The sequence below is a fragment of the Pyrus communis genome, chromosome 12, assembly GCF_963583255.1.
Source record: "Pyrus communis chromosome 12, drPyrComm1.1, whole genome shotgun sequence".
Classification (NCBI taxonomy): Eukaryota; Viridiplantae; Streptophyta; class Magnoliopsida; order Rosales; family Rosaceae; genus Pyrus; species Pyrus communis.
The window spans coordinates 8557369-8573977 of NC_084814.1; the positions used below are offsets into that span (position 1 = coordinate 8557369).

General features: G+C 35.2%; 1 protein-coding gene across 1 annotated transcript; it reads left to right on the forward strand.

Annotated features, from left to right (window-relative positions):
- The first annotated feature begins 9421 nt into the window (after nucleotides 1–9421).
- LOC137710790 (flavonoid 3'-monooxygenase CYP75B137-like) lies at nucleotides 9422–13353 on the forward strand. The gene is made up of 2 exons (XM_068449917.1): nucleotides 9422–10543; nucleotides 12560–13353. The coding sequence occupies exons 1-2, from the start codon at nucleotides 9590–9592 to the stop codon at nucleotides 13178–13180; spliced, it is 1575 nt and encodes a 524-aa protein (XP_068306018.1). The 5' UTR covers nucleotides 9422–9589; the 3' UTR covers nucleotides 13181–13353.
- Nucleotides 13354–16609: the final 3256 nt, after the last annotated feature.

Here is a 16609-nt window from a genome sequence, read left to right on the forward strand (position 1 = left end):
ACCATGTGCACGTGCGGAAGCTAATAGAATAATAATAAGAAAGTACGAATAATTAAAAACTAGCATACAAAGTACTAAAACAAGTGCTAGCGTAAGTGAAACACAAATTCAGAGCAAGTCTACAGCAGTCCAAAAGAAAGGAAGTGACAATAGTACACCCGAAGGTGACCCTACGCTGGTGAGTATCTGTTAGAAATGTCGGAAAAGCCCTCTGGGAAACCACCGAAACGGCTAATCAACTAGAACCTGGAGGGGCGCAAAACAAAAGCGTGAGTGGGCAAAAACAAAGCTTTTCGAAAACCATTAGTAAACATACATTCTAACCCCTCGCCGTAAAACCTGTATACTTCCCAGAAAATAACATATATACGTATGTATAGATATGCCAAACATGCTCAAGGGTATGCCAATCATGCTCAAGAATATGCCAAACATGTTCAAGAATATGCCATGTCGAAACCTCATAATGAAATGCAAGTGCTCAGGTGTATCTCATAACGATAACATATAATCTGGCAGCCGGAGTCACCTAACGTGACCTGTACGGCTGCATATAGAACTCAAATCTCAAACTCAATAACTGAACCTGCCCACGAGTCGGAACCACCTAAAGTGGTCTGTACGACAGGCCTAGGTGTAATACATATATACGCTCTAGTGCTACGATCACGTGAAGACTGTGCGAATAATCGCGGGTCACCTACGAGTCGGAACCACCTAATGTGGTCTGTACGACAGGACTGTGCACCTAACTTGGATCCAAGCTGAGCGTGTGGTGCGGGAGGTGAACATCACGTGAAGGACTGTGCCCTACTCTGGGCGGGAGCACTAACACTAGGGGTGCAGGTTATGAGTTCTCTAAGCATCTCAAACCACTACTGAATTATAAACATAAATAACACTTACCTGGCACTTACCTGTGCGTCCACAGCACCCAATATGCATATGTATGTGTATGCAACTAATAATGCGGCTAAGGGTGCATAATCAATAATAATAATATGCATGGCATAAGAAAAATAACCCTTTTTACTCAATTTCTGGGAAAATAATTGTATATAGGTATATACGGAAAACAAAAGCCCACTCACTGCTATGTGGAAGGGTCGTAGCCCCCCTGCCTCGAGTGACCACGCTCGTCCTCGGGATACGTATCACTTATATGCGAAACAACTATAAAAACGTTAATTTTAAAGCACATAACCAACTTCTCGTAATAACTTCTCATACATTGCTCAAATTGGACAAATGAATATACCAACGTGCTCTACACAACCTCAGGATCACACCAGAATTTTTAGAAAAAAATTTCTCCGCCGCACGCGCCGGCCACGCGCAAGCACGTGCCTGGCACGCTGACGGCGTCAACTGACGCCGTGAGGAATATTCCATTAGTTCTAATGGATTCCGTCAACGGCGTCAGGAATATTCTGTCAGATTTGACGGAATATTCCGTCACCTTCTCCGGCGACGTCGCCGGCGCCGGAAACTGGAAAAACCTGCAATTCGTGTTTTCTCACTCGATTTTCAACCAATTTTCACGATTCTTGAACCAAAATGAAGCCCTAGACTAGTAGAACACGTCCATACAACTTTTAAGGGCTAAAACCTACGAAAACTCACCTGTCACCAACCTCCAAAACCGGCCAAGTTCGAACAGGACGATCCCGACGTCCAAACTCCTCCAACGAAGCACTCCGAGGCTCCTTGGGACACCACCAAGCTATCTATGAACTTCAAAATCCCAAAAACGTGGTGAAATAAGTTTGCATGAATAGTACTCAAAACTGCCATTGTCGAAATGACGTGAAAACGTTAGAGTTCTTACCTGAAAATGGTACGATCGTGCTCCTCTCAACCTCACGAGCTCAAAGGTGTACTTGGTTTCCTCGATCTGTGATGATTTGAGTGAGTTGTGTGTATGTCCGTACGTTTATGGTGAATGGGAAGGGAGAGAGAGACACGGGACAGAGACAGAGAAAGGGATAGAGAGACAGAGAAAGTGACAGTGTATGTGTGTGTGGCCCAACACATGCCACACCACACAAAACCACCAAACAACAAAACAAAAACAAACTAGGGGTAGAAAGGTCATTTCACGTGTGCGTTTTCGATATTTCCGGGACGGGATGTCACAGTTTTATTATTATTTTTTATTTACGAAATTTTTCATATAACTTCTATTTTTCATTTTTTTTTTAAATTCTATTTTTTTCCTATAACTTTTATTTTACAAAATTTGTAGTTTTTAACAACATTTAACAAATTATTAAAAACATTTCTAGTTTTTCATATTTGTTAAAAAAACATTTAACAACATTTAAGTTGTACTTTTTAAATAATAAATTATGTTTGGCCCTATACCCCTCGGTTGGAGATGGTTTTTTGTGATAGGCCTAAAACGTGCCCTCTGGCCCTTTGGCCCTCGGTTGGAAATGGAAGCAAATATGGCCCTATATTGTTCATTAAAATATTAATATCTTGAAGAATCTTGGAGGGCCAGAGGGCTAAAACAAGCCCTCTGCCAGCCATCGGTTGGAGATGGCCTAAGGCCTTCTCCAACTGGGCTGGCCAAAAGGTCATAGACCGAAAAATAGCCCGTTTTGAAAATAATAATAATAATAATTTTTCGGATATAAGTTTAAAGCATGTGAAGAATTGAAATAAAACGAAGAATGTGAAGAATAATAACAATAATTTTTCGGATATGAGTTTAAATAATGTAAAGAATATGAAGAATGTGCCAAACGGGCTATGTTTTAGCCTACGGCCCTTTAGCCGACCCGGTTGGAGATGGCCTTTCTTGTTTGAGTTGAACTGATTGAGTCTTTTGTCTTGGAGGTTCGTGTTGAGAATATTGGGCAAGTTATAACGAATACTTCTGCAAGTTATGTTTATGCAGGAAGGCTTCTTATGACCAAGTATAACAAATTGTTTTGGTCTTCTTGTGCATCTTATTGTACTAATAAAATGCTGGAGGACACCGAAGAGAAGTGGGTGGCTACAGTTCTAGTAGAGGCAAAGACCATCGCAAGGTTCACATACAGTCACGCATGGACTTTGAGTATGATAAGAAAATTCACTGGCGGAACGGAATTGCTATTGCCGAAACTTGGTAGATTCGTGACTAATTTCCTCACCTTGAGGTCCATTGTGATTCAGGAGGATAATTTAAGGAACATGTTTTCTGTGAGAATGTGAGGATAACCTCCCATATCAATGAGGGACTAAACTATGTAAAGGCTTATACGAAGTTGGCCAACTTCTCATATTGTCAATTGATTTTATGGTGGAACCTAACTTTCTTCATTGTATCATAGCAGGTTGGCCCACGTGTGAAGCTCAATAGCCACATGTGTTTCACGTCACCCCATTTATATTGTCCACATATTAGGTTTGAAAATTCATCATACATAAAGAGTCATGAGAGTGAAGATAAAATCGAAATTCACCACACATAAGGAGTCATGAGAGTGAGAATTAAGTCCCACCTCTTGACGAGGAACCAAAGCTACCACACTGAATGTCAATGCATGTAAAAGGCGCTTTTGGGGCGGATTTTGCAATCATGGGAAGGACACTGAATGCCCCAGGTACGTAAACTTGCAATTACAATCAAACATGTTGAACAACAGTAATAATAAAACAAAACATTTTTGGAGCATGTCCTGGTTATATAATTATGGTTGCCAACTAATGCAATCTGACTACTTACAGCCTGCTCGACTACTATTTCATTTTTCGTTATTAGCTTTCATTTTGGTGTGAAGTGAAACAGGTCTGACATACTGATTTTGAGTATGGAAGACATGTACCTTCTCAGTTCCCCTTCATGGGCTTGTTTGTGATGCTTCTAGAATGGCGTTAAGCGTACAAAAAGTGTATTTTAATGCGTTTGGCATGAACACTTAAAAATTCTTTTGTTTTACAGAAGCGTTTATAAGTAGAAGTGTTCTTTATTGCATTTGACATGAACACTTCAACTAGTTCATAAGAAAATGACTTCTTATAAAAGCATTTATGAGTAAAAGTGTTGTCTATAACACTCCCGAACGAGGCCTAAGACTGGTTCATAGTGCAGTGGGAAGAGTGATATATGTTCTTTTTCTTCTCCAAACATCTAGGACAGCAGCTCTTGTTTGTTATTTTGGATTATATTTGTTTCAAAAATGGGTATTTATCTGACATTTCACCATACATTTACAGAGATTTGTGGCACCGGCACGTTATGGTTACGAAATCGTTTTATTTTTTAATAATCAGAAATAAACTATTATGTATAATGACAAAGCTTGCTAAGTGCCAAGTTCATCTTCTAAGAGTATGAGTATGATTCTTACAAATCTTGAGATAACTGACATTATAAAGAAGTCTAAATCATGTTGACAAGAGTTAATCCAATCATGTTGGTATATTGAGGACTCTTGTGTTTGCTCGTTTATAGGACTCATACTGATATAAGGAATGCAATCTTGTATTCCTTGTAGGATTGTAATAAGGCAACCTATGTTTAGTATAAAAACATAAGCCACTGCTCTCACAAAATATACGCTCAATATTGGACTAAGACCTATTTTTAGTTTGAGTACTTTTGGTTTTGCAAGAGAGGAGAAGGTGCACTGTTTGAAGTCTCATTTGGCTTCTTCTTTTACTGCTTTTTACTGGTTATTTTATCATTATGTTTATCGAATTGTGATTTTAATACTTGTACAAATTTGTGGTTCATGAGCTTAATCTCTTAACTTGTATTTTTGATAAGTTTAGTCTTACATGTGGTATCAGAGCAAATTGAACATTGTGCTTTTGTGGGCCGAATTATTCAATTGGTCAATATTGTCTCTTTGAAATCTTGATCATCCAATTTTAATTGAGATAAAGAAATAATAGAGAGGACGACTTTAAGCAAAAGATTAGGTAGTGTTGTTTTCAAAATTATTTTGACGATTGCAATTTTGAAAAGTGGGAAAATCGTGTTCTATCTAAACCATCATTCTGCAAAAGATCAAGGGGTTGTTGAGGTTTGTGAATATATGAACGCATACATGCACTTGTGATATTTATTTTGAGCTAGAATTATTATTGTACATATGTCAATATATATTGAATTGCATATGTCGATATTGGAGGCCATGGTTTTGTGTCTTGATGCATCTAATGGTTAGTCTAATAATTAACCTTTTTATTTGTTGTTGTCATTAAATTAATGGTTTGATATTAGACTAATGAAGCATTAATGGATGTGACACAATCAGTTTTTGAGGCAAGAAACTATTATTTGTAATTTTTATAAGGATTATCTTGAATGCAACTTGTGTATTTGTAATTATGAAATATTGGTTTTGAGGTTTCTTGGTTTGAAGACATTTATATGTTGTCTAACATATTCTAAGAGATACTAACGTTCATAATTTTTTACGGGAATTTGTGTTGACGAGATACCGGCCGATAACTTTTGACGATGATTTTGGTTCGGTGAACTTGTAACACTGGAGATTTACTTCGGTAATCTGCAATATTACGGGATTGATATGAATCTGGAGTGAAGGCAATCCTCATGGATGGTTCTCAAGCATTGATGGATAGTTTGTTTCGTTGATGTGGAGTCGAGGAATCTCAGTCGGGTTGATAAATATGAGTCCAGTGATGCAATCGGGTAACTCAATTCACTGTTTCATGCATGATTAATTGTTCTCTTATATGCATGATTATAGTGTGATGAGTTAGAGCATGATGAATTAGGGCTTTTGTTATTTCGAGTATGCTTGTTTTTTTATATATATTGTGAAAGCATGATTAAACTCGAAATCCCTATATAGATGCCAACTTGTGATTAATGTGAGATGTTTGAAATCATCTTTTGCTGCATTAAAAAAAAAAAAAAATAGTGTAGCATTTGGTCTATATATACTCTTCTATTTTTAATAAAGAGTCTAAGGTAGATGTTTATTGACTGCCTACAATGAGTATTGCGACAATAGCCATTTACAAAATGTATATTCTATTATGAATCGGAAAGCAAATAATAATTTTGTCATCTTATTGGAAAGTCATAAGATTAATGATATGTGGCTGTCATTATTTTCTCCAATGACTTGCTTACAAATCTGTATATAATTGATGATGGTGTTGACGATGAATTAAAGGTATGAAGATTTTTTATTTTGGATTATTGTCAACTTATGTTATCATGTATAAATCTTAGGATTAATAGACTTGTTATTGTCCATGGTCTGTTTATTCTATTGTGAAAATTATGGAGTTTAAGATGCATGCTTATTGTATATGGATATTTTTCATTTCATTTATGATGCATGCTTCCGCTATTATGTTTTGGTTGAAATCACAAATAGGGAGGAAGATGAACTTTGAGTTCTCCAGAAGAAATAGTGGTCTTGATTATCTCGTTTTAATCAAGACATGTTGTTGTGATATATATCCGAACATTATCAAAATTTGGTTGATCTTGCTTGATGGATATTGAACTAGATATTGAACTAGTTAGGATCAAATTGAATGCAAAAATATTGTGCTATTCTGATTGTGATCGTTGTTGAAACTGGTGATTTTGGGTTTATGTAAGATAAGTTTGTCCGAATGGATTGTGATTGTCTTTTGATACATAGACAGTTTGCATAATGGTTTAGGTGTTTATGACTAAACTAAGATTATGCGATTGGTGAGGAATCCGGAACCAATTGATTCATATCTCTAGTTTCTTTATTGGCTGTGCAGTATATTCTGCTTATGCTTAAGTGGGAGAATCATATGTTCAAATGTAAGCATAAGGCTAAAAGTTAGGCCGGCCATTATAATTCATTTCGTTAAATTATTTGTGTTACTTAATTTGTTTAAGTAACGAGAAGGATCCTATTATGTTGGTTAGCATTCAAAAGGAAACGAATTTGGTTTTCATATGGATTCTAATTAGTCATTCATTGTATTGGAATTATTTTTTAGTTAATATAGTTGCTATAGCACAAATTTTACTTAACTTTGTTGTGTTAAGTATGGTCTAGATAAGTGGGAGCAAATTGGTTTGGTTTTGCTAAATTGGTTCACATAATTACAAAGTGCCAATTAAGTATGTTGTGACTTTTGAGTTAATTATGCAATGTAGCAGAAAAGATTCTTAAGTTCAATACTTTAAAATGCATAGGTAAGTTGTATGTGAGGTTAAGCTTTTGTTATCCAAAAGATTTGATGATCACTTCTATGAACATGATAAAGCTGTTGACTGGATCATACGAGTGGGAGTAGACATCTTGGGCTATATGAGTGGGAGTAGACATCTTGGGCTATATGAGTGGGAGTAGACATCTTGGTTTACTTTTCAGCTTAGATACATTGCTATGAACATGAACTGGACATTGTGATTTGTAAGTTAAATCTGTATTTTGTGTTGCAGAGGCAATTATAAATTCATTGTTTTGGTTTATGTAAGTTGGTTGTGTCTATGTACTAGTCTGTTGATGAATGACTTATGCGATCACCTTTATAATAATTTGAAATGATTATCGGTTGTGATGAATCATACTCAAGTGGGAGAATATAAGAGTATGAGTATGATTCTTACAAGTTTTGGGATAATTGACATTATAAACAAGTGTAAATCATGTTGACAAGAGTTAATCCAATCATATTGGTATATTAAGGACTCTTGTGTTTGCTCGTTTATAAGACTCATACTGATATAAGGAATGCAATCTTGTATTCCTTGTAGGATTGTAATAAGGCAATCTATGTTTAGTATAAAAACATAAGTCACTGCTCTCACAAAATATACACTCAATATTGAACTAAGACCTATTTTTAGTTTGAGTACTTTTGGTTTTGCAAGAGAGGAGAAGGTGCACTGTTTGAAGTCTGACTTGGCTTCTTCTTTTACTGCTTTTTACCGGTTTGTTTATCATTATATTCATCGAATTCTGATTTTAATACTTGTATAAATTTGTGGTTCATGAGCTTAATCTCTTAACTTGTATTTTTTAGTGAAAATATGACTTTAGCCCTTCAAACTCAATTTTCTTCATATAAAACCCTACATAACTTTTTTACTCAAAGAAAACCCAATGACTAGGATCCACATAAGCAAATTCATTAACTTCATATTAATTCACACAATTTACATTTTTCACATGCCTAAAATACCCCTATTACATACTTGATGTAGACAATTAATTGTAAGGAAATAGTAAATGATTTTGCAACAAGAAAAAAAAAAGACATTAATGTTAAAAATTTATTGCATATTAATTTTTTAGAAAGGTTTTGAATTTTCATAAAACTATTCGATTTAGTTTTTTCACCCTACTCTTGAATACTTTTGAATTTATCCCTTTTTATTAATATATTAGAACATTGTATTTCATTATCTACATGCACATTAATTTACCTACAACAATTATACCATGGGTGTAATATAATATCTCTTTTTTACAATGATGCAAAATAATATAGCAACAACAAAACGTGCCTAACATATGTACTAATTACATGGAAAATAATTTACCTATATTAAGAAGGAATGTAGTTCGATGCACAGTATTAAAAATACTATGTTACACCCATGTTTATAAAACAATAAAATGTGCCTAACATATCTAACAATACATGGAAAATAATTTACCTACAAGTTAGAGAAATGTTATTTGGTTGGGTGTAGCATAATTTTTTTTAATAATTGGAAAAATTAAATATAACTAGGTGTCGTGTAATTTTTTTTATATAATTAGAACAAATTAATTTACCTACCTACTCTTTGAAATGTTCATTTCCAATGATGCAAAATGTTCATTACCTAACTACAAATTAATTTCCAATAATTTACCTACACCAATTATACCATGGGTGTAGGTACCAACAACTAAACTTGCCTAACATAAGTACTTGTACATGGAAAATAATTTACCTATAACAAAAGAAATGCAGTTTGATGTATAAAATCAACAATATTATGTTCAACTCATGTTTATACAACAACAAAACGTGTCTAACATATATAACAATACATAGAAAATAATTTACCTACAAGTTAGAGGAATGTTATTTGATTCAAAATATATAATATAGGTGTTGTATTTTTTTTTTAAATAATTGGAACAAACTAATTTACCTACCAATTAATATGGATAAAATTGCTACAAAATATATCACGAAAAAAAAAACAAAAAAAACTACTTTTCTAGTTTAACATAGATACGGTTAATGCAAACACTTTTTTCATTTTATTTCACTTTTTCTACTACTTTTAATTTGGCATAAATTTAAGAATTTGAAAAAGGGACCATAAAGTATGAGTGGCATGAGTGTAAATAAATTGCATTAATAGGTCAATAGTGTTCTTATATGTTTGCAAATTTTAAATTAGGGCTTAAATTGGATCTTTAAAGAATTTTTATTTAGAAATAATGAATTGTAAGGGTTAAAATCTAAAGCAAATATAAGTTTAGTCTTACGCATCTAATTAGAAAGATACCATGTAGAGCCGGCAAGCCAACAAAATATTCCTTCACTTGATTATTATATTAATCCAGTCCTCCTGCATTCCCAATCAATTGCCGTTCCCAAACACTGCACCCAGTGTACAACAATGGCTTCCGGTTCCCATTCTAGCTACCTGTACTCCCTCTGGTCTCAATCCCGCCCATCAAGTACTGACCAAACTTTGCTGACCTTCATCTCCGCCATTTTCCTCGTCTTTCTGTACCACTGGCTGGTCAAAAAATCTAACAACCCGAACCCGCCGCTGCCACCCGGCCCACGGGCCCTGCCCTTGCTCGGGAACCTCCTCTCCCTCGACCCAGAACTCCACTCCTACTTCGCGGGCCTGGCCCAATCATACGGCCCCATCTTCAAGCTCCGCCTCGGCAACACCATCGGCGTTGTAGTCACCACCCCTTCCTTAGCTCGCGAGATTCTCAAGGACCATGATATCACCTTCGCCAACCGCGACGTCCCCTCCGCGGGTCGGGCCGCGTCGTACGGGGGATCCGACATCGTGTGGACCCCATACGGACCGGAGTGGCGGATGCTGAGGAAAGTTTGCGTGCAAAAAATGCTCAGCAACACCACTCTTGACTCTGTGTACGCGCTCCGGCGGAAACAGCTCCGACGGACCGTCGGGTACTTCTACGATCGGATCGGATCGCCGGTCAACGTGGGGGAGCAGATGTTCCTGAACGTGATGAATGTTATTACAAACATGCTGTGGGGCGGGACCGTGCAGGGAGACGAGAAGGCGGGGCTCGCGGCGGAGTATCGGGAAGTGGTGTCGGAGATGACGGTGCTTTTGGGGAAGCCGAATGTTTCGGACTTTTATCCGGGTTTGGCCAGGTTTGATTTGCAAGGGGTGGTGAAGAAGATGGGCTGGTTGGCCCGGAGGTTTGATGGGATATTTGAGAAGATAATAGATCAACGGCTGAGGATTGACAAGGAAGGGGAGGAGGGGAATAAGGATTTTTTGACGTTTTTGTTGAAGTTGAAGGAGGAAGGAGGAGATTCCAAGACGCCCTTCACCATGACTCATCTCAAAGCCTTGCTCATGGTAAGTAAATGTTTGACTTACTTTGAATTTGTGGCAAGCTTTTAGTTTTACTTTTCACATTTTTTTTTTTTTTTCACTAAAACTTGTTTAGTAACGCATTATCGAATTATTGTTGGAAAAATTACAAAAAAAATGTGATATTTTTCTAAGAAGCGGGTATACATTAGATTGAAGCACGAGTATCTCACTCTCTATAAGAAGATTTAAGCTCACTGCAGTTTGACAATAATTCACGAATCGGTTCAGCAAAACGCTACATGATAAATGCACTGACACCATAGAAAAATGCTAGTGGGATGATAAATAAAAATATGATGTAGAAAATGCTACTAATTATAAGTTTATTATCGCACCTTAGTGAATAGGGTAATAAACCTATAATTAACAATAAATAGAGTTACAAGAGTTACAATAGGTGAAGGGTTAAACGATTCCACTTAATTCCCTACTAATAACAAATAATGGAAAAGGATCCGGCGAGGATCCTTTTCCTAGGGATCCCATAATCATGTTCATTTATCGTACATCGTGCGGTCAGTTTTCATTAAATACTATTTATATTTGAATTAAGAGGAAACATTAAAAAAAAGGGAGAATTTAAATTTACAGGGAAAAAAAAAAAAAAAAAAAAAAAAGGGGAGGAAATGGAAAGATGATGAAGAGGATGAGGTAAAGGAAAGAATAAAAAAGACTAGAAGTTTCCTATTTTCAAGGCGTCAAAATGGTTGGAGTGTCTGACTGTCTTGGCTGGTGTGAGGCATGGGGACTAGAGTTGGAGGGAAGGGATCACATCACAATGGGCTAACAATAGTGTCGTTCAAATTCGCCTTTGGCGATAATCGAACTCAAGACCTCTCACTTATAAGTGAAGAAGAATATCATTAAACCGTAATATTAAGTAGCTTTTTAATTTTTTTAGACAAACTATATCATCTATACTCAATGGGAGGGGATGAGCTTACTCCCATTGGGTTAGCAATAATATGGTTCAAATTCGCATTTGACGAGAATCAAACCTAAAACAATGGAAAAGCCATAATTTTTGTTAAGGAGGGTCAATTTTCTTCTTTAGTTCAGGAAAATTTTAGGAGATGGAGAATGTGATCACAAGAATTCGTCTGTAGGATCAAAAGTTCATCATGATTATATTACTTGATACCTACACCATTAATTTGTTTGATATATTCAGATGACTAAACAATCGCTAATTCAAATGATTTTTTCATAGAATGAAATTAAGAGGTTGAATGGTTTCGATTGTGAAATTTCTGTTTTGAAGATACATTATTTGCAAGTGCATAGATGAATTCATCTCTAAAAGGGAATGCAAGTATTATCCTTTGAATTATATTTTACATTTTAATTTATGGTTCTGAGTTTGGAATGATATAAACATACCATATGATGTCCATGATCCATATATCTTGACAAATCAGGTTTGATTTAGTTAGAGGAATATGGATAATGTACTGAAGAAATTTATTTGTGAGAAGGGTCAGGTTTTATATGAAACCAAATAAGTCTAAAGACAATAAATGATTACAAACTTGGCAAACGGTGAGGAGGGTCAGCTGACCATGCTAGGCATTAATTGGCTCTGCCTATGACCTATGATCCCTGACTTACAAGTATAGAGGAATACCCTTATAGCGTAGTAATAAGTGGCAAAACCGTCCAATAGTTTGATCACCAAATTCGTGAGTTTTCATTCAATGTTTTTGTGTGCATGAGGTTATGTCTTTCCTTGAAACATGATGCGTTGAGACAACCTTAATCTCAAATTCAATCTCACTTATTGACATGGTTGATTGTTTTACAGGGTACGTTAAGTTTTAGCCTTACATTGGCGGCTAATTGCTTAGATTTTAGGTTTCAAGTTTCAGTTTTAGCTAATGGAAACTCTTGTACAAAGTACCTAACCTCCTACCTGTATGAAAGTTACTTTCCACATGAGGATTTGTTTTCCCTGGTTTCCAGAGAGCCAATTAGTACAATAACACAACTTTCTATGGACAGGATATGGTGGTGGGTGGGACTGACACTTCCTCCAACACAATTGAGTTTGCAATGGCTGAAATCATGAACAAACTAGAGGTGATGGAAAAAGTCCAGCAAGAGTTAGAAGACGTAGTTGGCAAGCACAACATTGTAGAAGAATTCCACATCGGCAAATTGCCATACTTACAAGCTGTGATGAAAGAAACTCTGCGCTTGCACCCAGCCTTGCCTCTGTTAGTCCCTCATTGCCCAAGTGAAACATGCATTGTGGGAGAGTATACCATTCCAAAACGATCTCGGATTTTCATCAATGTTTGGGCCATACACAGAGACCCTTCGATTTGGGAAAACCCATTGGAGTTCAATCCAGAGCGGTTCTTGGATAGCAAATGGGACTATAGTGGGAAAGACTTCAACTATTTTCCATTTGGATCAGGCAGAAGAATATGTGCTGGAATTGCAATGGCTGAGAGGATGGTGATGCATTCACTTGCTACACTTTTGCATTCTTTTGATTGGAAATTGCCAGAGGGAGAGAAGTTGGATCTTTCGGAGAAGTTTGGGATTGTGTTGAAGAAGAAGATACCTTTGATTGCCATCCCAACTCCAAGGTTATCAGATCCAACACTTTATGAGTAGAACAATGCTACTATCAAATTCCTTAGAATACTTCACTTGTAATAATTAATACCAACTTAAGCCCAAAAATATTTCTCGAAAACTACATGTTTACGATAATGTTCTATTGTGAGATATCGATATATATATATACACACACACACACACACACACAGATATATATATATATATATATATATATATGTAGATTATGAATTTATACCAAACTTATGTTCCTAGAAATTTCTAGGTATAAGAGCATTTGTTATTGAAAACTTCAAGCTGTTGTCCCCTTTCTACGGTTTTATTTTCTCAAGCATTTCCGGATTTGACTTGTTTTATTCTTCTCTGGTCAAATGATGAAAAGTGATATTTCAAATTGCTCAAGTCCGAAGGATAGGACTAATTCCCAGTGAAATCCGAAAAATTACAATAAAATTGTGATATTGAATCGCCTAGACATTAGGTTGAGACGTTGGTATCTCACTCTCTTTAAAGAGATTCACACCCACTATGGTTTGACAAAAGTTCTCAAACTGGTGCAGCAATATATATCCTAACTTGCCCCCTCCAGAATATAACATGACTAAAACCTAGCTGCACAAAAATGAAGAGTCCACAAAAACACCCTTCAGTGCCCAGTAAGTAAAAGATGGAAAAGATGGAGGCATGAAGAACAATAGATGTAGAGGAAAATGCTAGTGGGATGATAAATAAAAATATGATGAAGAAAATGCTACTAATTATTGTTTATTCTCACCCTTAAGTGAATAGGTAATAAACCTATAATTAACAATAATAAGAGCTACAAGAGTTACAACAAGTGAAAGGTTAAAAGACTCCACTTAATTTCGTATTAATAACAAATAACGACAAACAAACTTAACTCCCCACTAGCAGTCAAATAATTATAATTATAATTTATTTATTTAATATTAAAAAGGATTTTTATAACAAATGGCCATTAGAATTGGCCCATCCCATCAACATCAAGATGATCTTTGAAATTGAAAATCGATCCATGTCGTCCTTAAATATGGGTGCTACAAATCAATGTAGTTATTCCGTTAGTATTATGTCAAATAATCTGTTAGTGTGTTGATGTGACACATTTATAGACCCATGTACCCTATTAAATAGCAACATGTGGATTATATCAAGCTATTATTTTTAAGAATGATCAAAATTCTGAAAACAATAAACCTGAGTAAATAGAAAGAAATAAACAAAAGTTTAGTCGTTCTTGCTTTTAGGATCTCTCGACTCTCTAGTTCCTTCCACTGTTTTTGATCTTTTGGATCGTAATCGAAGAACCGATTCTCCCTCAGACTTGGTCTCATCTTCTCCCGGTTTTGACCATGGTCAATGGAACAAGAGGGGTGATGTCAGCATGTGATTAAAATTTTAATCTCATTTTGTTATGAATCTTATTGATTTTGGTCTTTGTGACTTATCAGACCAGATTATGCATAGATAACGAAGATTACAGAAAATTGTGGTATCTCTATAGCTATGGGATTACTGGCGATGTCTAAACAAAAAAAAAAAAAAAAAATCTTGAAAATCAAAACTGGAAATTGCGAGTGGGGGGAGAAAGATGGGTGTGCGCAGATGGGAGGTTCGATCGGAGAGGGGGGAGAAAGAAAGAAAGGGGTAGGCGTGAAAGAGGGAGAGAGAAGCCATCACGTTGTGGGGGACTTTGGCAGCTTTGAGTGGGTTGGGGAGGGATGGGAACGGCAGCTTTAAGTAGTTGGGGTGGCTGTGGCTTGCTGTTCCTTTTTTTTTTTTTTTTTTTTTCAAAGCTTTGGAAAAAAAAAAAAACTCATTTTTATTTAAAAAATAAAACATAATCCACATTAGAACTGATAATTTTTTATACGATCCGTTAACACGACACGTAAACGACACAAAAATAACGAGTTTCGGGTCAACACTATAACTATTCGGGTCATTATCGGGTCACACAATAATAACCCATTAATAATGGGACTTTAACAGATTTACACGGAAGTAACACGCGGGTAACCCATTTCGACATGATAAGAAAAAAGTTATTTTGATGATTTTAATTTTTTAAACTACTAAAAAAAACTTACTATAAAATACAATAGATATAATGAATATGTATATATTGTTTATTAATTATTATTCTATATAAAATTTAAAATTTAAGTTTTATTTATTTATTTTTATAGTATAATATAGGCAAAGATTGAGATTAAAAATCATAAAACACATTAAAAATAAAATATCAAGTAATTTAAAAATACCCACTACATTAAAAAAATTATAATAATTAATTAACATGTGCGAAAAATATGAAAAAATATGCAAACGCTCATAGTCGTAGTTGCATCCTCTACCCTTTAAGGATGGGTATATGATCGTTTGAATTTTTAAAACCATACAAATTCTCATGAATAGTATTTTTAAGGGAGTTCAAAATAAACAAAATTCATAATCATTAATGTATCAGTTTTAAAGATGTGAAAGCATAATAAACGTTCATAATTGCATCCTCAACGCTTAGACGATGGTTACATAGTCGTTTAGATTTTTAAAACCCTCCAAATCTCATGAACATTATTTTTTATTTGAGTGCAAAATTAATAAAATTAATAATAATTATTGTAGAAGTGTGAAAAATGTGATCACTCATAATGAAAAGTTTTACAACTTTCATGAAGGGGTCAACTCTGAAATTTAGTATGTATATACTAATTTAGTATTATGTTTTACATTTTTTTGGGTCAAATTATGTTTTTAATTTTAATTTTTATTGATTTAAAAGATATTTTTCTTAACGAGTAATAGGTCTGGTCATATTACCTAATAATATTAACGGGTTGATTTTGGGTCGGGTCATATTACCCGTTTACTTTAACGGGTATTACACAACACGACACGACCCGTTAAGCTATCGAGTATGACATGAAAACGAGACGAACATGAGAAACACGACATGAATGCCAATTCTAATCCACATGGTTCATTTTAATTGGATATATGAATTCATATGTGTGCCACATCAACACACTAACAGATTATTTGACAGAATTCTAACAGAAGGACTATATTGATTTGCAACACCTATATTCAGGGACAATATTGATTGATTTTCAATTTCAAGGACCATGTTGATGAGATGGATCAATTTCAGGCACCATTTATGATAAAAACCCTATTAAAAATGCACCAACAAGCTATTTAGTACTACGGTCTAGTGATATTCCTTCTTATTTGTAAGTGAGAAGTTTTAAGTTTAATTCTCGCCAAAAGCGAAATTGAACTACATTAGCACATTGTAAATATTAGCTTACTCCCCCACCCCTTCACTGTAGATACTATCATTTGTTGAAAAAAAAAAAAAAAGACAAAAAATGCACCAACAATACTTAATTAAAAATTGAAAGGTAAAGTTTGAAAATTCAAAAAATATAACTTTTAGTT